This window comes from Xiphophorus hellerii, chromosome 8 (assembly GCF_003331165.1).
Source record: "Xiphophorus hellerii strain 12219 chromosome 8, Xiphophorus_hellerii-4.1, whole genome shotgun sequence".
Taxonomy (NCBI): Eukaryota; Metazoa; Chordata; class Actinopteri; order Cyprinodontiformes; family Poeciliidae; genus Xiphophorus; species Xiphophorus hellerii.
In genome coordinates this window covers 12,598,800-12,618,184 of record NC_045679.1, presented here as the reverse complement: position 1 = coordinate 12,618,184, position 19,385 = coordinate 12,598,800, and the positions used below count along the sequence as shown (strand labels likewise).

Sequence of the window (19,385 nt, the reverse complement as noted above, 5' to 3'; positions counted from 1 at the left end):
TGCACAACACCCTGATTATATGGGTGGTGCGAGTAATGCACGACGACTATTTATCAAGGAGCTGGGCAAAGAGCTCGTCATGCCACATATGAAGAGGCGCATGGAGGGCACACCCAAACTTCAGAAGCATATTATTGAGGCAATGGGAAGGTGTGGGTTAAAAAAAGACACAGCCACCACTCAGCTACAAGAGGACATCAGACAGGAGGGCCAAAGGAAGAGGAAGAGGTGCGCGATCTGCCCAGTTTCGAAAGACAGAAAAGCCAACAGCTGGTGTTCCCAGTGCACTAGGCCGGTGTGCAAGGAGCACAAAAAATTAGTGATCATTTGTGAGGCATCCAAAAATTGAGATGGCAGTTTGTGTTCTACTAATGTGTTCAGTTGTGTTTTATTTTGTTTGGTCACATTTCACCAGTTTACAGTTGTTCAACCACAGATAAAGTTCAGTTCAATAGCTGTTATCTGTTATCAGGATTTATGTGTATGTGTGATAAAATGACAAACGTGTTGCAAGTATTAAATAAATAACTGTTTGGCCCCATTCACTGCTAAAGTAATTACTTGAAACTTTTTTTTTTTAATAGTATTAAGACATTTAATTTTAAATCACACTTGGATGACCCATGTATAGTAATATAAAAATTATTTTTGTTCATAAAGTAGGAAATAAAAAAAATAAATTAATGATCTGTGGTAATTTAAAACAAGATATTTAAAGAATACTTGGAATATTCAATCATAAAATGAATTGATTTTGAAAAACAGAGCAAAGAAAAACTCAGTCAGCATGAAATAACATGGAAAATGAATGCGGGTCATTTTTGACCCATGTTGTGCATTAGAAGGGGTGTACATATGTTGTGCATCAAAGGGTTAAGTCAGAAAACCAGTACGATATTCTTCTGTTATGCTCAATGATCATAATATCTATTATTAGCAACACGCCATAAAAATGCATTATGTTAAATTTTATGCATTCCAACGCTACAGCAACACTTCTACAGACAAAAGACTGTACAGTCTTATGCATCTGCCTGATTTAATGAGGTCCAAACGACTGAGTCAATTTGTCGCTCCTCCATACTTTTGTATCCATAAAAAATTCTATAGCATATAAGTTTAATTCTCTCAGTAAGTGAATTTTTGATGGATTATGGATAAAGTGATTACACTTTATTGCTATTTAGTTTGATTTTGATTTGCTGGTTGAAATTTCTTAGAATTGTATAACCATATTTCAATTCAGTAAAGAAATTTTAAACCTTTGGTAATTGTCAGACAAACAACATAAAATGTCTCATTTCATACCCATTCTTTTTGCCTTAAAAAATTTAGTTAGCATACGACTGAGATTACACTTAATTTTAATTAAAGCCAATAAAACTGTGATTATAATATCCATGTAGACAGTGGTCTGGGTCATCTTGGAGCACATTAACAAAAATGCATACAATGAAGGGCAAAAAATGTTAGGTTAAAGTACACAAGTGAATGGAGAAAAGAGACAGATGACAATAATGTTCAAGCCAGTCAATATTAGCACAGAGTATGTTTTTCATTAAACACAAACTGAACTTTCAACCTATTTTCTCAGTAATCATGACATGTTTCATCTTACAGCTAGTAAAAACATGACATATAAGATTAGGACATTACATCAGAGCAAAAGTATAAAAAATAATACAGAAAAAACTATGTGAAATAGCTGCTTAAAGGCTGTTAGTTTCAAAAGGTACTTTTAATCTGTCTACCGAGCCATATAGAACATGGTACTTTTAAAAGTACAGTAGAAACAAGCTCAAACTCATATTTGAATCTCCTTAGACTAGGTAAAAATCTTTCAGAAGTGAAAAAAAGTTGCAAAGCCTTTATCATAGTGATTAAATTAAGACTGGCATGTAAATATGTTAGAAACAGAACAACCGCAAACCAAAAAGTACTTATTTCTCATGTCAATCCTCATAGTAAACTTGTCACTGAAACAACTGTTTGGAGTCAACATCCCTCATCAACTTAGAATCGGTTTAAATTCAGAGAAAACACACGTGCCAGCTTCTTCACTACCGAGACTGAAACCCTGCATAGCACAGCAAGAGCAGCATAATTTCCCCATATTGCAGCCAATCAAGATGACAGTGAATGAAATAACGCAAGCCACGCTAAAGAGCCAAGATGGCTGCTATTCAAAAGCAATGGTCATTACAAAAAAGAAAGAAAAAAAGTCACCAGAATTTATGTTAAGGGTTTTCTAAGTTTTTTTCCCCCTCTCTTTACAAGCCTCGTTGGTTACAGAGGAAAGATTCTAGCTGGCTGCTTGGCAAAGGAAATAAACAAGCTCACATAAAAAAAAGAAGAAATGAACACAAGAAAAGAGGACTGATTACTCTTTCAAGATGGTGTGGTTTTGTGTGCATTTGTTGGGAGTGTCCTATTAACACATCAGCTTCTTCTTACTGAAAAAAGTAATGGAGATATCTCAAAATTTTTCAAAGACATATAGGCATTCTATAAGACACTTAATTTAAGAAGCGTCAGTGGTAAAGAGCTCCAGACCCAAAAACCAAGCCAAGAAGTTTGACTCTCACTGGAGAGCTGCTCCACTGCCAAGCTGGCAACTCCACATCAACCATGGTGCCAGGCTAAGCTTCTGCTGCTAAAACATGGAACCAGTGCCGACTGACAGACTTCATGCTACATTATAAAAACAAACAGAAAAACAAAGCAAAATCTTCCAATTGTTTTATTTTTCGCGTTTTGTGTTGGCCATTATTAGGACCGCAGAACGGTTTAAAGTAAATAAATACAATCAGAAATGCAAGAACCTTCATACAAGGAAACTATATCCATCACTGTTACGTGAATATTCATGAAATTGAGCAAATATTGCAGAAAACATGTAGCATTGTCTCTGCTTTATGCTGAGAGTTTTCAATTTTTGTCATGGGTTTGGAAATATACAGTAAGTTAAGGTAAGGGTGTATATTCTCTACTGAATACACAAGGAATACTGTTTCCATAATCTTAGTCAAGCTAGCCAGATAAATTGCTAATATGCTAATATTATAATATGAGATGACAGTATAAAAACATGGTTTTATTGAATGTGTTCATTATCAATATGTTCTATAGCTTAGAACCAAGAGGGTCAATAACTTATGCAGATATCAAGATGCAATTAGCCAAAAACAAGATAAATGATATTTTACATAGATAATTGTAAAAAAGGTGCTTTTTTTTTTTTTTTTTTTTAAATCATTTTGATATATTTTAGATAATGAAATGGAAAAAAGTTGGGAACTGCAAACAATTTCCAGATTTGTATTTATTTTTCCATAAAAATCAAGACTTGAAAAGTGTCAACATTAAACTCCATAACATTTAAAGACTTTTCAAGACAGAGTTGGGACCTTAAGAGTACAGTCCAACTCAAAGAATATGATCCAATTTTAAATAAAATAAATTTTCATATGAACAAATAACTTGAACCGTTCAAATGTTCCTATACCAGCCTCCTGATATAATGTCAAAGGGACAGTTTTCAGTTCCTTGAGCAGGTTGCATCAGCCCCGGTGAGCTGACCTGAACACCACCTGGCAAAGAAAGTCTAGCATCCTGCCCCCCTCTAACTCTATCTAATCTCAATCTCTTCCCATCTTCCTTATTTGAGCCTAACTTTGAGCCTGTAGCTACTGTGTCTGCTCTTACTGCCAAGTTCACTCAACTGCAAACACTGAACAAGTCTTTTTAAGAGGCGTAGTCACTCCCCGGCCGTGTGAAAAGGGGTCATTGTGCCACACCAGACTGACTGTAAAGCTTTCCTTTCCCTCTTCTGCCTCCTCCCTGTGCTCTAACACAGATGGAAATGTTGAATCACATTTTTAGGACAGAAAAGTTTAAATGCACAGAGCTCATTCATCTAAGAAAAACAAAACAACTCAATGTAACTCACAAGATACTATCTTTAAAATCATTTAAATCAAATTAGGAATGCATTTATAAACACACGGACAGTGAAATCAGATTTAGTCTGCAATGGATGTCATTGTCTTTAGCTCATACTTCAAAACTGCATCTACTAACACAAATCTATGACTTAAACCAAATTTTTGTAGAATACCAGAGACATCGCATAGCTCACCCACCCTCCCAACTTGAAAGAGTAAGAAGTCTAACAGCTGTATTGTCACGTTCCTAAAATAATGCACTAAGCCATTTTATTCAAAAGCTATTTTTCCAAAAACAAAAAATAAAAAAGCTCCCCTTTTTAAGTTGATTCAGGCAAAAAAAAAAAAATTACTTTTTGCCAAATATTACTTAGGCTATTATTTTAGGAAGGTGACGTTATGAAAGATAAAGGGAAGATTAAAAACTCTTACACTTAATTGCCTGAGAAAAAAAGATGTGGGTGTTTGGACATCTGTCTGGTCACAAAAAGCAGCCTCATAAAAACAGCTATGCCTATTGCTTGGCAACCAGAGTTATTTTGTGAATCAGCAGACAACAGTCAGCTGAAGATAACGCCATAAATTAATTAGCAAACATCACTTTGCACGGATCAACATTACTTCATAAAGGGGAAGGCAACAAAACACAGGGTATTCTGCTTAATTAAGAAGTTAACTTTAAAACTATTACTGAACTTAGCACTGGTTATTCTAAATTTCTTTAGGTTTTCCACCATTGGGCATATCTCTAAAAAAATGAATAAAATGTCCTGTAGACTGCTGTCTTTAGCCATTTTAGAAATTGTATTTTAAGATTAAAGTCAAAATGCTGAGAAAATGTATATTCTGCTTTTTGAAGTCCAAATATGAGAATAAACTGAAAAAGACATCTCAAAGACAAGGCGGATTGCTAAAACTACCATGTTCATTTCATGCAAGTTCAGTATAGAGTGTGTGCCTATACACACACTAGGAATACACTTTTTTAATCAAAAGGCATGGTTGTCTCAAGTTTTAACAATAATTTCATTTTCACAGTTGATGTTCTTTTTCCACATCATTTTGACTTTTCTTCCCCTAATCACTTACACTTTTTTTCATAATTTCAACATATGAAACAACAAATCTGACAGGTCTACTTATAATTGCTTCATCCTTAAAAACACATTCTATTTGCAATGAAGCATCACCCAGCATAAAGCACTCATTGCTGGGATGATTAGAGGATGGACCGTCAAAAAGTGATCTTATGCTCTGTGTACGCCATCCTCTGCAGCCAAAGTAGTCTTGAGAGGTATGAAATATCCAGAATGTGTAACTTTGTGTGTGCCTGAGCTTGTGTGTTTGTTACACAACGGGAGGGTTCTTCCCATCTGCGCCTCTCTGCAGCACCCCACATCCCGGACCGCTGAAGCGAGAAACGACAGCTTTGCTTCGCACTCTGCCTCCCTCAGTCTTCCTCACAGCACTGTCCCACTCTTTATTAGCATCATCCACTCCACACAAAACATACACTCTCTTCACCCTTCTTTCTGTAGTATCAACATTATCTGAAAACATAAAAATACACATCAAATTGTGCAGCTCTTATTGTAGTCATCCAGCTTGCTCTGTCTCACGTCTGCTTAATTCGAGTAGAAAACATGACCAGTCTGCAGGGTGTTAAATAGTTTTACATCTTGAGCTCAAATTTATGATTATTTCACTAAATGCATCACTGTCTGCAACACATCCCCACCTCCTCTCCTGCCCAAAATCCATCTCCATCCTTGCCTTACAGCTTGTCAAATGTCCCACTGGGCTCATCATTGTGGAAAATATGTTAAAACAAAGAGGGCAGATAGTGCTGTGATAATCCTAAACACAGCAGCTGGAGAATTAGCCAGCCATTTGCTGGAGACAGACTTTCTGGGCTTGCAGCTACCTTCAAACAATCCTGATTGTGTTGTGTGGAGTGTAATGACTTTTGCTATTGTGCTAAAATATTGATGGGATTTGCCTTTTAATTGACATGATGCAAGATGTTTTTTGCTTTCAATGCAACAGCGGTGCTTTGATAATCGCATCCTGTTTGGAAAGGCATTTTAGCTAATTCCACCAGGGCTCCCAATTCTTTTCAGATAAATGAATTATAGATGCAGTGAGACCTGCGAGCAAAAGCGGACTGCAGATGCTAATGCTATTAAGAGTGACAGTAACATGTTGGGAACTGAATCCTGTGTTGCAACAGCTTAAAAGGCATTTGTGATGAATGCAATAACTTTGTGAAGCAGCAGCTTAAGACAATCTTTACTTTCAATGCTTTCCTTCTTTTGCGCCTCCCCCGGTTGCAGGCATGTGATGCCTGTCTGGTCAAACAGGGCGCCAGTCCAAGACTCCTATAATACATCAGTGACTCAAAATACTACTCACTTCCACAGCCGAATCCCACTGACGGACAACTCACCAAAATGCGCGTGGTTTCTACTAACCGCACCTTAGTAAACAACATTCCAAGTTTTAAAATTGTACCAAATATTTGAGCCACCCGAGCAGTGTTTGTTTTCAGCTCTTACGACCTGGCATAGCTTGTACAATGGAAACTTTCTGAGCAAATTACAGTAAACCAAGTCCCGGTAGCCCAGTTACCCAGATAGTCCATGACTTTGTTTCTAAGCACCACATCCTTTTAGCTGTGCTGTTCCAAAAGCTCAAGGTTAAACTGAGTGCAGGCAGATTACTATGTGGAGGCATAAAGGCACTAAAACCAAATGTTTACATATGCTGTATTGACAAAACCCTTTAGCTCTATTCCTGTCTGAATTTAGATCACACTAATGTTTCCTGTTTAGATTAGTCAGGATAACTACAATTATTTCTATTTACTAAGTGCAAGAATAATGAGTGAGATTTTTATTTACATCTTTTTACCATTACTTTCTTAAATTTCAGAAGGCTTCTCAATAGTCTGCTGGAAGCATGGTCCACTCCTCCTGATGGAACTGGTGTAACTGGTGTAACATAAGGCTTGTAAGGTTTACAAGCCTTATGTTTAATCCTCTTCATAAGTCATTTGGCTGTTTGGTTGTGGTTTGTTTCATCAAACCACAGGAAAAAGCTCCAAAATGTTCTTTGTTCCAGAGTGCATTTGCAAACTGTAATCTGGGATTTTATATTTCTTTTGGAGTAATGGCTTCTTCCTCTCTGACTGATTTTTCATCCCACATTGTGAAAGGACTTGTTTCACTGTAGACAATGGCACTCTTTCATTAGCATAATCATGGCATGATTTGCTTTTGTTTTGGGGTTGATACACATATTTCACACCAACCAGTCCAGGACACTGGACCATCTCCTTTTTGAACCATATGAGGACTGGACAATCCCATGCTGTTTATCTGTTGAACAGATAAATGTGTCACCTTCAGAAATCTGAAAGTGTATTCAATGATAAACCAGACAGTTCTACTCCTGATATTGAAACTGATATCTTTTGATTTTCCCATGATGTCACATGAGGAAGCAGTGATTAGGGTGGCTTAAAGTAAATCCATGACAGATTGCTATCAAAAAAGTACAAAGCCAAAGGCATAATAAATTTCCATGTATGTTTTGGACTTTGAAGAAAGTAATAATAATCATCTGTAAAAAAATAAATAAAATAAAAAATCTCTAATTTTCTGCCATTTAAATAGAACAAATGTAGGTGATCCTAACTGATCTAAAATAGGAAATATCAGCCTAATATAAGGTCAGGCTGTGAAACAAAAAGGACTTGTGTTTTTTATACAGCGTATTTAAACAATGGTGGTAACTGTAAATGTCGGTGAAGACATTATGTTTGTAGATCAAGAAAAAGTCACCTTGAATCTCTTTTTTTGGAGAATGAGAATGAGAAAGAAAAGACAAAAAGCCAGGCAGGCAGGAAGACACCTGCTATTTAAATTAAGTACAAGAGCCAGAGAAGTCGCCTGAGAAAGGCTAGACTTTTAGTTTCAACCCAGACTCGCCACATTCATTGTTCACCCACCCGACTGACATTCCAAGAATGAGCAGAGGTGGATCTTTCATCTGGCTCCCACGCAAGGCCATCCAAAGGACACACATTTTGGCATATTTGACTGCACACACCAGTCCAACTAACATTATTAATCACTAATGCATTCATCCAACATGTGGTTTTAAGAGGAGATATATATTATACAAAGCAGAATCAGTGCCAAGATTATTTAAGAATGACTAACTTCAGCATAACAAAGATTAGAGATAGTAAGGGGATGTGCTGTGGTGGCGCATGGGTTAAGCACAACCCACAAATGGAGGCATTAGTCCTCGATGGGGCTGTCGCAGGTTCGATTCCTGGCCTGGCGACCTTTGCTATATGTCTTTCCCTTCTCTCATTACCCACTTTCTTGTCAATTAACTATCAAATAAAGGCCAACAAAATCTTAAAAAAAAAAAAAAAGATTAGAAAAAGTCGTCTTTACTTACCTAAGTGGTCTCCGTGAAAACTGTTGTCATGGGATGTTCTACCATGGGGCAGGAGGTCATGGTGGACAGGAGGAGGCCAGATTTGACCTGTCTTGCGAACACTCACAATAGTGGCCTCAGACATGACCACATGGCCTCCCTGCTGCCTGTGGTGACGCTTCTGAGACTGCGGCGTAGGAGGGCTGCTGCTGTCATAGGAGTGTTGGGAGTTCTGGGAGTTTTGGGAAGGTGACCTGCTCTTCTCTCTGAAGGGACGACGGAAGGCTGTGGTAGGACTCGGAGAGACATGACTGGACTGGCCAGAGGAGAAGTCCTCCTCACTGGATGTCAGGTTTTCGTTGGAGCTACAGTCTGGTGTGTAGCCACCACCCCCTCCAGCATCCTCAAAGCTACCTGGGGAGTAGGAGCGGCGTGGCCAGGTCAGGAGGTGATCATCACCTCCACTGTGGTCTCTCATTGCGATTCCACTGCCACCTCCACGTCCATCTCCACTGCCACCTTCACCCATCATTACTCCACCAACATAGACGCTGGAGTAGGCTTGGAACTCAGATGGTTGCCAAGGAGGAGGTGGGGGTTTACCCCCATTGGCCCTCCCTGAATGTCGCTGGTTGGGTTCCCCGTCTTCATATTCTGCGTCATAGCCACAGGTGCTCTCAGTAGACCGTCCTCTATACACCGGCCTGGCACGAAGTTCACCTGCCACTGTTGCCAGATTGCCTGGGAGGGAATGAAGAGACCTCTTTCGCTCCATCTGCATGGCCTGAGTACCCAGGGAACTGATTTTATCCGACACATCCCGGTCGTTGACCCTGACCAAACCCCTCTCATGATGGAATTCCATGTTAGTGTAGAATGGTGGTGGTGGTGGTGGTAGCTGCTTTTCCTGACCCTTACCTACATCTCCAGCAGAGTGAGAGTTGGCTCGTTTGATCCTCTCAAAGTTGGACCTGAGAGCTGCTACACCAAGTCCCATCCCGAGTTTATCTTTGGGGTCAGAAGGCAGATCCTTGTCTGGGGGTGGAAGTGTGGGCCTGCGGGGGGACAGAGTGATGCCACCCCTCTGCTTAGATGGCGAGAGGCCATCGAGGTTGTCACAGGATGTAGACTCTGCTTGTTGGGGTGAGTCAAACGCTGACTCCAAGCCGTCTCCATGGGAAGCTGACTTCCTGGCTGGTGGGGGCCTAGGTTTGGACCTGCCAGTACCATCCCCAAGTGGCTGAAAACGACTCCTATCCACCACAGCGTATCCTCCAGCACATCCAACTCCACCAGTCTCCTGCATGTGGGGCTGCTGAGATGGTGACTCTGCACCCTGGGTGGCTGCAGGGTCTACCCCCTCATTCAATGGCGTCTTCCTGAAACCCCACCGCTGTTTGTCATAGCTCTTCCTCTCTTTTGCCAGGAGGGTTTGCAGGTAGATCATGCGGAAGCGCTCCTTGTTCACCTCCTGTTCCAGGCGTCTGATGGACGCTTTGCACTTCTCCAGCTCCTGCTCAATACCTCCAATGGACCGCAGCTCCATCTTGGGGGGCTCCGAATCAGGGAATTGTGCCTTCCAAGCCTCTATGAATCCAACGGGCTCCACCATATTGTGCTTGCTTTATTTTCTGTGACGGACCCTGGTTCAGACACAAGGAGGGGGTTGGTGTGATGCCAAGGGCGCACCGTTTGACCCCTCTGAGTCCAGTACGCCACAGTTGCTTTGTTTTTCCTTTTTACAAACAATGGCGACGTCCAATTAAAAAAAAAGGGGGGAACTGTTTCTTGTAAGCCTTTAGGAAACTCGTGCACAAACACACAGCCTAATTGCTGGTACTTGCCGAAGGTTGCGCAGTCGCATCCTGAACAAGAGAAACCGGCAGCTCATTCAGAGGAAAAAACTGGGAATGCGCAATGAATCAAAAGTGAATAAAAATCTATAGACATAGTAGAGTTTCTTGTGCATTATTCCGGCAAAAACAACGTTTAAAAATAACAGTGAATCGAAGTCGTTTCGAGACAATGACGGTATGTCTTCGCTGGGTGACGGATGGGGGTATCAGAGGGGAATTTGCAGGGGCACAAAAAGAAGAAAGTGATTTAATCCTGCTCCTATTACCTACTGTCACTGCTTCTCATTCCATCGTTTTAGATGTAACTGATCTGTTCACTCTTGCGGAGTGACTGTAATCCCAGGTGCAGCTCCTTAGAATAAGCGTCTTTGTGCCAGCAGTGTAGGGGGGAGAATGGATTGGAAAAAAAGCGCAAAAAAGCGAGAGGCCACAACAGCAGAGGTTTAATTACTGATTCAAGCGGCTGGGTACAGCGTCACTAAAAAACTTGATTTCTTTTTCCAATATCCTCCACAGCGCACCTGCTTGGTATTGTTGGTTTTCCCCTTCCTTAGATTCATCCCGTGTCTTCCGACGTGATGGTGGTGCTGCTGCTGCTGTAATGTGCGCTCCCATCTCCGACCAGTAAAACAGAGGGGCTGCAAGAATGGGAGGGACCAGGAGAACTATGAGTCGACTGGTTAAAGGGACAGAGCAGGAAAGCTGGCTCTCTTCAATTGACTGCTAAATGTCTTCCATTATTTTTGGAGATACTTCTCTGAAAAGACAAGGCTTGTTTTTCTGTTTAATTTTTCACCGACTTTCTAATCTCAACATCAATCCGTAAATCAAAGGGGAACTAAGGAGCTAAACACGTGCCTGCTTTTAATTTCAGCCCTCCCAGGTTAATGTTGACATATTAATTTGCATTAATATATTTTACTACCTCTGGGTACAGTTTAAAGACTGTAGTTGTACCAGCTGAGTGAATGCGATTAATCCCAGTGGTGATGCTAGAACCTTTGCTTATCAGCGCCCCCTGGTGGGGCAAATATTTGTCCCAACACACTTTCTGTTTTATGTGAATGTTTTTAGTGTGGAAATTTGAAATGCCTCAACCTGATTTTCAAAGACGTAATTGTGAGATTAGGATTCATAATTCAAAAATTTTGCTCGATTTAAAAAAAAAAAAAGGCTCCAAGCAAACATTTCAACTTTGAGATAAAGTGATGACTGAATGTGTCAGGATTATTTCTAAAATTAAAATTACAACTTTAAATCTTAAAATTATTTTAGACTTTGAACTCATTGATAATTTGCAAGAACTAGCCACCCAGTTCTAATTTGAGATATTTACATGCAAATATTCGTTGAATAGTTTCATTAAAAGCCATTTCAGACTTCGCTCCTCTAAATTTATGACTTTGTAGAGTCAAAATCACTTGGTAGTATCACTTAGGACCTACTGATGATTATTTTGTTGTGCATGCCTTAGTAGAATGGCTTTGTCAGAAGGGGAGAATTTCCCACCACATTTCAGTGTCCGCTTAACTTACCAGGATTGATGAAGTTATTCCCACTGTTATATTGTAAACCATTGGCATTTCTCAGGGTAGGAGCACACAGACAACTTTTCAACTATTCCACATTTTCAAATCTCAGGTTCATTTTTTTTTAGGCTCACTTACTTAGGTGTTTTCTGAGTTTTGAATAGGAGATTATCATGACATTTAATTTTGTCTGATCATTCTTTTATTTGGTTTTAGGTCCAATGATTACCTCTCATTTACCCTCCTCAAATATTTACTGTTTATTTCACATCAAACCTTCCAGAGTTGGTAAGTCACAACCAAAGCTGTTACAATTTAAGTGTTTATGATGGCAGGATTGGAAATGGCATCAGTGATTTCATTTTATAAATCATGAATTTACACAAATTAAAGGTTCAATACTTCCAATATCTTTCAGTGTGAGTTGTGACAAGTCAATAAAATTATTTATTGAAGTTATCACACCTGTTACCACAGGCGCCACAATAAATGTATCTGTTATCCCCTTAAAAATATGGCATTGGCAACATAAAAATAAAAAGACAACGAATCAAATACTAGATTATTTTATTTACCTGAAATCACAACCTCAGTAATGTATTTACTGTACAATCATTATCAGCCTTCAGTAATGATTGACGTTTACATATGATTAATATTGTTCTTCAACCAGGTGTCAGGAGGAGGCCATACAGGGTTCCTCACATTAAATCACAGTTTTACAGCAGTTGATAAAGATAGATAATTATAGGAATGTCAAGGCAATAAGAAAAATCAAACGAGCTGTATTGCAGGTTCACTGTGAAATGAACGACAGTCTGCTAACCTAGATGCTATTGGCTAATTCATGAAATTAACTGGCAGAGTGAGTGGTATTCTCACATTAAGTGATGGGATAAAAAAAAGATGCTATTTTTTAAAAAAAATGCTAAGGTTAAGCACAGTCAGGTTCAGCATGAATCAGGTATTCATGTCCAACATTGTGCAAATGACCCAAACCATTACAATAAAAAGTGATTTTACAACTTTTCTTTATCTTTCTTAAAACGCTCTTTAAGTCATTAGAGTATTATACATTAGAATCTATAAATACAAATTTGTAAAGCCTACATACAGCTGAAACGCATGCATGAATGTTTTTGTACACTGATGTACAGCTAAGACCATTCAACCCACTTTTTCTGCAAAGTGACCAATGCGACTGACGAGTTACCAATGGAAGAACTTCTTCATGCAAGGAGGACTCAGGAGGGGAGCATTTCAGGACATCCCTGCACATATAGCTGGATTATCGTCCTAATTTAGCATTTGCACACAGAGGAATGTGTCACTCATTGCGGGAATTTTATTGTGTTAGAAGTTGGAGGAGAAAGGGACAACTAGCAGGATAACTGTATGCATTCTGAAAACATGTTCTTTTCACCCGTGTGTGTGTGTGTGCTGCTGGTCATCACGGTGTCTGCAGTGAGGGAGATTATGCGTGAGCGCACACTTTGTGGAAAGACGATTCCCAACTTCTTATTCTGCTGATTGCCAAAAGCTTTCATGAAAACTGACCTAGAAAAAAAACAAACAAAAAAGAGAAACAGTTAGTGTGTGAAGCCTGAATAAAAATCTAACATTTTACAATGTGAATATAAGCAAGTGTCCAGAGGTGAAAAGTACAGCACACAGTGAGGTTCACAAAAGTGAGATGTGGTGAAATGATGGCATGATTACTTCCTTGCATATGTATGTTTACATATGAAGAGATCTTAGCTTAAAACACATCTAAATGAGAAAATCCTGAAATACTTCAATAGGACAGTGTGTGGTGATGAGGGCCTTGGAAGTTCTTACACACCTTGAACTTTTGACATTTCATCATGTTACAATCAAACTTCAATGTATTTTTATTGGGATTTAATGTGATACAGCTACTCGAAGAAACAAAGTGGAAGGGAAACTACAGTGTTAAATATGTGACTTGCATTTATCCTTGCCACTCTTTATTCTGATATTCCTAAATAGCGTCTAGTGCAGGAAATCACATTCAAATGTCACCCAATTATCATATAAACTTAAACTCTCAGCAATTCAATCCCGGTACAAGTGCAGCCGTTTTGGGAAACCGTTTTGTGAAACCTCTGACATAAGATGATAGGTTTAGTCAGACCAAGCCAAGATGGACATTTTTAGAAACCCAACACTGGGTAGGCGTCGGAGGTCTGATCCCTCAGAAGACAACCAAGGAACACTCTAGGCAGCTGAGGGATGAAACTAAAAATTGTTCTATAAGATATCGATATTGGATCTCAGTTTCTACCACTTTACATGTATGCACTTTGTGTTGGTCTTTCAAATAAAATCCTAATAAAATACAGTAGAGTTTGTGGTTGTAACATGCTAAATATGGAATAGTTCCAGGGGTTTGAGTACTTTTGAAGACTCAATATGTAGTTGATGTAAGAAATGGATACTCACTCTAATGACAGGGGAGCCAATGGAAGGCATTGAAGAAAATAAAAGCACACATTTGTTAAGACAAACACAGGCAGTGAGAACAACCAGGCTTCTACCTAAAAACATGCTTTAGTTGAGTTTTTCACACATGGAAAATATCCACAAATGCAAATTACTGAAGGATCTGATCCAACATCTGAACTCAGAAAAACTAAAGCATTCGTTTTTCCTAAATTATTGTTATAGTAATATATGCACATACAAAAACACTGGATATGAAATGTAATAACCATGAGTCTCAAACAAATAAAGACAGAAAACACTTGATTCAAAGGGTTCATTGTGAGTGTATTTTTTCTTTTTTATAGAAAAAAAAACAACATTTAGGGTTTTGATCTGCAATCAATGTTCATTTGGACAACTTGTATTAGTATTGTAGGATAATATTTTTTTGATGTCCTTTGAATCAAACACTATGGAAATGTTAAGACAACATAAAGCATCCCCACCCAGCTCTGTCTCCACAACAAATTAAGTTAAAGAATGTCACAATCAATACAAATAAGACACATCCTTAAAAAAAGTTAAAGGGGAAGAAAGATGTTCTTCGTTTTCTGCACAAGCAAGTAGGGGGCACACCTCAGATGTTATCTTTTAGCAAGATGTGTTGAGGGAAAGCATCTCGAGATGAGCAAAACAATTTTAAAAAATGCATTTTTCATCATACTGAGGTAGCTGTGCTCTGCCCAGTGCAGAAAAACCGACTTCATTTTTAATCAATACCGTAAAAAAAAAAAAAAAATTATAAAAAATCCACAAAGCTATTTATGTTTTAACAAGGTGGGGTGGGCGTACACATTTAAATTTGAAATGAGAAACCACATAGAGTTCATGCTTGGTCACAGGGCATGCAGCTTTTTTTGTTTCTCAGGATTTTATTTTTCCTTTTTATTAAAGCCGAGCATCCCAAACCTTTCCCTTGTTTCTTGTCTGCCGAATGGAGCTTGTCCTCTCAGAGAGTTTTGAATTTATACTGAAGACACAATGGTTAACAGAAAGTAAATCAAGGCGGTTTTTCTAAGCCACGCTGGTTAAACAATTTACAAAGCCATTTAAAAAAAATTGCATAAAATAGTGTTCAATCTCTGTACAGATCAACTGATTTGATATCTTTACTTTTTAACGTGTTCAGGAGAAGGGGAGCCTAAACAAAATTCTCTAACAGTAGTGACGTAGGGCAGAATGCAGATAATCCTAACATTTAAAACATACCTTAAAGGCAAAATTGACAATGAAAAAAAAAAAAAAAAAAGAACTGGCAACACTATATTTACTCTTAAACCAGCAACAAAGTCCAACCCAATGGGAGTCACTTCAAAGCTTCAGCCATTCATAAGTCCTGACCCACCTCAAACAGCCGACTTAAATTTTAACTTTTTTTATATTATTTGTTGCGTTTTATGAGTTACAGTTGGTCCTTCTCGTGCACACAAGCTCACACGCGCACACACAACTCTAACTCTACAAACGCACACGCATACACACGCTAGCTAGCTAGCTATGAACAATTAGGAAGGCAGAGAGAGAAGGAAAGGAGGAGGTGATGGCAGTGGGTGAGGGGTGGAGTTGGGGGCTGAGGGAGGGGGGGAATGGAAAAAAGTTGAGGTTGTGCTCAAGTCAGTCAGGACATGAACATGTCAGCCAGGTTAGTGTCAGAGCTGTAGATCCAGAGGACCAGAGGGAGGGAAATGGCCACAAAGGGCCAGGAGATGCCCTCCATACATGCAAACAGGCAGCAGCCTTTGGAGCTGGGGAGCTTCTCCAGCTCTCTGTTGCGCTCCAGGTAGTTCCTGGCAGCGAACTTCAGCAGCTCATCAAGCAGGATGACGGGCAGCGAGATCTTCAGCACCATTAGCCACTGGGTGAGGTTAAGAGGGGTGATCTGGAAGATGATCTGCAAAAGAGAAAGAAAGAATGTAACAATAAATACACTGCTAGGGCTTTAAAACTGCAATGATACAACTATGTAAATTTCGTACTGGAAGTGGCTCCACATAGAGAATGAGAAAGTGAAGGGACATGGAGAGGCAGATGGCACCCAGCAGCCAAACGTTCTCCCAGGGAGGCATCCGCAGCAGCGACTGATTCTCTGACACACTGAGACACAATAACAAAACGAGATCTTTATTAAACACTTTAACTGGTTGAACAAGATTGTATGTAATAAAGGCTTCATTCTCCTCAGGAGATTTTCTGTTTATGCATAAAAATTCGCCTCGCAATAGTATTTGTACCCTTCAACACCAAACTTCAACGCACCTTATGAGACTTTATGCAACCGATCAACACAAAGTAATGCATGACTGTAAACTTGAAACTTTTACAAATAAATTTCTAAAAACTGTGGTGAGTAATTTTATTCTCCCCCTTTGCTTCAATGCCCCTAAATAAAATCTAGTGCAAAAAACTGCCTTCAAATGACACTAAATTAGTAATCTATTTTTAGTCCAAATACAACTGTTCTCTGAAGGCCCCTGAGGTTTGTTAGAGAATATTTATGGGTGAAATGAGGCCACAATGCACCTTTTAGTCAAAAATGCAAAGCATAACACCGTTTGAATTCTCCAAAGTCTCTACATTTCAGATTTTAAAAAAGTTGCAAAACCATTCCCCCTTTTCTTCCCTTTCACAATGGTATGCTCGTTATGGTTGGTTAACTTCATAAAATGGCATTAAAATAAACATATCAGTAGTTTTAATGTAAACATGTGGAAATGTTTAAAGGGTATGGATACTTTTGGATTGATCTGCTTTAAATAAGGTTAAATGTACACAAATCTTTAGACAATGTAATTATGTCTGTATGGATTCCTCAGACCAACCTGTTGAGGGCATTGCACATCTCTATAGTAACCAACACCGACAAGGCCATGGTCATGGGGTAAGGGGACTCAAAAACCTTACAGTCCAGACCCTGGTAGTCGGGGTTCTCTGGGCCACATTGCAGGAAATGGCTCTGTAGGAGGTGATTGATGATGAAAGATTAGACTTTAGAGCTGATAAATGAGGTGAACTGGAAAGCAAAGAGTTAACACCTACCAGCTGGTAAAAGGTGATCCTTGGTCCATCCTCAGCAGCAACAAACCACCAAGCAGCGGCGCCAACAGTAGCAGCTCCAACGTAACCTGTTAAGACGACACAAAAGAGCCGTTGAAAAGAATTTAAGGTAAACAGTAACAACAGGCAGGTGTGCCATTAAAATATGGAGCATGGATTTGCTAAGGATTGACTTTCCATACAGTCCTAACTTACATCCAATGGCAAGGTATCTAAAGAAAAGCCATCCGGAGATGAGGGGCTCCCGAGCATTTCGTGGAGGTTTGCTCATGATGTCCAAGTCGGGGGGATTGAATCCTAAGGCAGTGGCGGGCAACCCATCAGTCACCAGGTTGACCCAGAGGAGCTGAACGGGGATGAGCGCCTCGGGGAAACCCAGAGCTGCAGTCAGGAAGATGCTGCAACCACATCAAGAATCAGAGTTATATGAGAGGAAAAAAATATTTTAAATGGAGAATTGGGAGCATATTACCCCGGAATCCTTACCAGACAACTTCACCAACATTGGAGGAGATGAGGTATCTGATGAACTGCTTCATGTTGTTATAAATGGCTCTGCCTTCCTCGACTGCAGCTACGATGGTGGAAAAGTTATCATCAGCCAGCACCATCTCCGACGCTGTTTTGGCCACAGCTGTTCCGGAGCCCATGGCAATGCCAATCTCAGCCTTCTTCAGAGCAGGGGCATCGTTCACTCCGTCACCGGTCTAAACCCAACACAAAACCAGTCACAACGTCAACAAACATCTTCTAGATCGGCTGTTACAGAACACTGGAGGAACAGCTCCTTCTTACCATAGCTGTGATCTCATCGTAGGACTGCAGATACTCAACAATCTTGGATTTGTGTGCTGGCTCAACGCGAGCGAAGCAACGAGCCTTGACCACAGCATCTCTCTGTGCGGCAGGTGAGAGGTCATCAAACTCTCTGCCAGTGAAAGCCATGCTGGAAACATCGTCCTCCTCCCCAAAGATGCCAATACGTCTGCAGATGGCTACTGCTGTACCTGAAATATTGAGACACACAACGTTTAATCAGTGAGACTTTCCAAAAGTCAAGCATCTCAGACGTTCCAGTTTTGTGATTTGTAGATTTTACCCTTGTTGTCTCCGGTGATCATGATTACTCTGATGCCTGCAAGACGGCAAAGCCTGATGGAAGCAGCCACCTCCGCTCTGGGTGGATCCAGCATGCCGACGCAACCCACAAACGTCAGATCAGTCTGAAAAACAAACACAGATAAAACTTTACAAAAAAAATTAAATAAATAAAACACAACGTACAGATTATCTTCCCCTCTTACCTCATATTCCACAAAGCGAGAAGAGTCTTCCAACACAAGGTTCTCTTTGTTTACAGGGTTATCTCGTGTCGCCAGAGCCAGGCAGCGCAGAGTGTCTCTGCCGGTCCCATACTCTCTGATCACAGACATGATCTTCTCCTTGATGCCAGGGGTCATCGGCACCTTGTTGCTGCCAACACGGATGTGTGTGCACCTGTCAATAACTCCCTCTGGGGCACCCTATGAGCAAAGATGGTTAAGATAGCAAAATGGACAAGAAATCTCAGTTTGTTATGAGTAAAAGATGTCTGTCTCCAGATTCCTACACGTGTTATATTTAATAATTTTAGGCATTTCCATCATTCAGTCCTTTTTAATCATCTTTTAAAAATGCAACGTAAAAAAAATGCAAAAACTCATCTGAATTTAAGGTAGATAACGGTGAAGTTTTACAAATGGACCCTGGAAAAACTACAAACTTGGAAAAAAGAATGAAGGCCAGATCACAGATGGTGAATGAACACACGGTTAAATGTTCAACAGAAAAAAAGGGGCAAATGAATGGATGCAAGACCATAAAGCCTATGAAAGGATGGATGGAAAAATGAATGGATGAATGAATAAGTGGATGGACAGATGAGAGAAACAAAAAAAAAACAGATGGATGGATGATAGATCCAGGACAAATGGGTTGATTGATGGGTTGACAGAACTAAAGAATGGATGAATGAACAGCAAAACAAATGGACTGATGATGGACAGACC

At 39.8% G+C, this 19,385-nt stretch overlaps 2 protein-coding genes across 3 annotated transcripts in view; both read right to left on the bottom strand.

Moving 5' to 3' along the window:
* bcr (BCR activator of RhoGEF and GTPase) overlaps positions 1-10,868 on the bottom strand; it is a 71,333-nt gene extending 60,465 nt beyond the window's left edge. The window contains exon 1 of the mRNA XM_032569995.1: positions 8,415-10,868. Within this exon, the coding sequence (XP_032425886.1) occupies positions 8,415-10,005 (1,591 nt within the window). The 5' untranslated portion in view covers positions 10,006-10,868. The remainder of the gene's footprint in view (positions 1-8,414) is intronic.
* Positions 10,869-12,328: 1,460 nt separating this feature from the next.
* The window catches only part of atp2a2b (ATPase sarcoplasmic/endoplasmic reticulum Ca2+ transporting 2b), a 28,238-nt gene continuing 21,181 nt past the window's right edge, over positions 12,329-19,385 (bottom strand). Inside the window, exons 15-24 of one of the 2 annotated variants that reach the window (XR_004340101.1) lie at positions 18,642-18,860; positions 18,437-18,560; positions 18,133-18,344; positions 17,824-18,044; positions 17,533-17,735; positions 17,320-17,405; positions 17,103-17,236; positions 16,260-16,377; positions 14,242-16,174; positions 12,329-13,335 (exon numbers count right to left, since the gene is read on the bottom strand). Coding sequence is in view for 1 of the 2 variants with exons in the window: in XM_032569379.1 (XP_032425270.1) it covers positions 13,322-13,335; positions 16,003-16,174; positions 16,260-16,377; positions 17,103-17,236; positions 17,320-17,405; positions 17,533-17,735; positions 17,824-18,044; positions 18,133-18,344; positions 18,437-18,560; positions 18,642-18,860 (1,503 nt within the window). In the remaining variant the exon portion in view is untranslated. The remainder of the gene's footprint in view (positions 13,336-14,241; positions 16,175-16,259; positions 16,378-17,102; positions 17,237-17,319; positions 17,406-17,532; positions 17,736-17,823; positions 18,045-18,132; positions 18,345-18,436; positions 18,561-18,641; positions 18,861-19,385) is intronic. The other variant, XM_032569379.1, reaches the window with a different exon arrangement.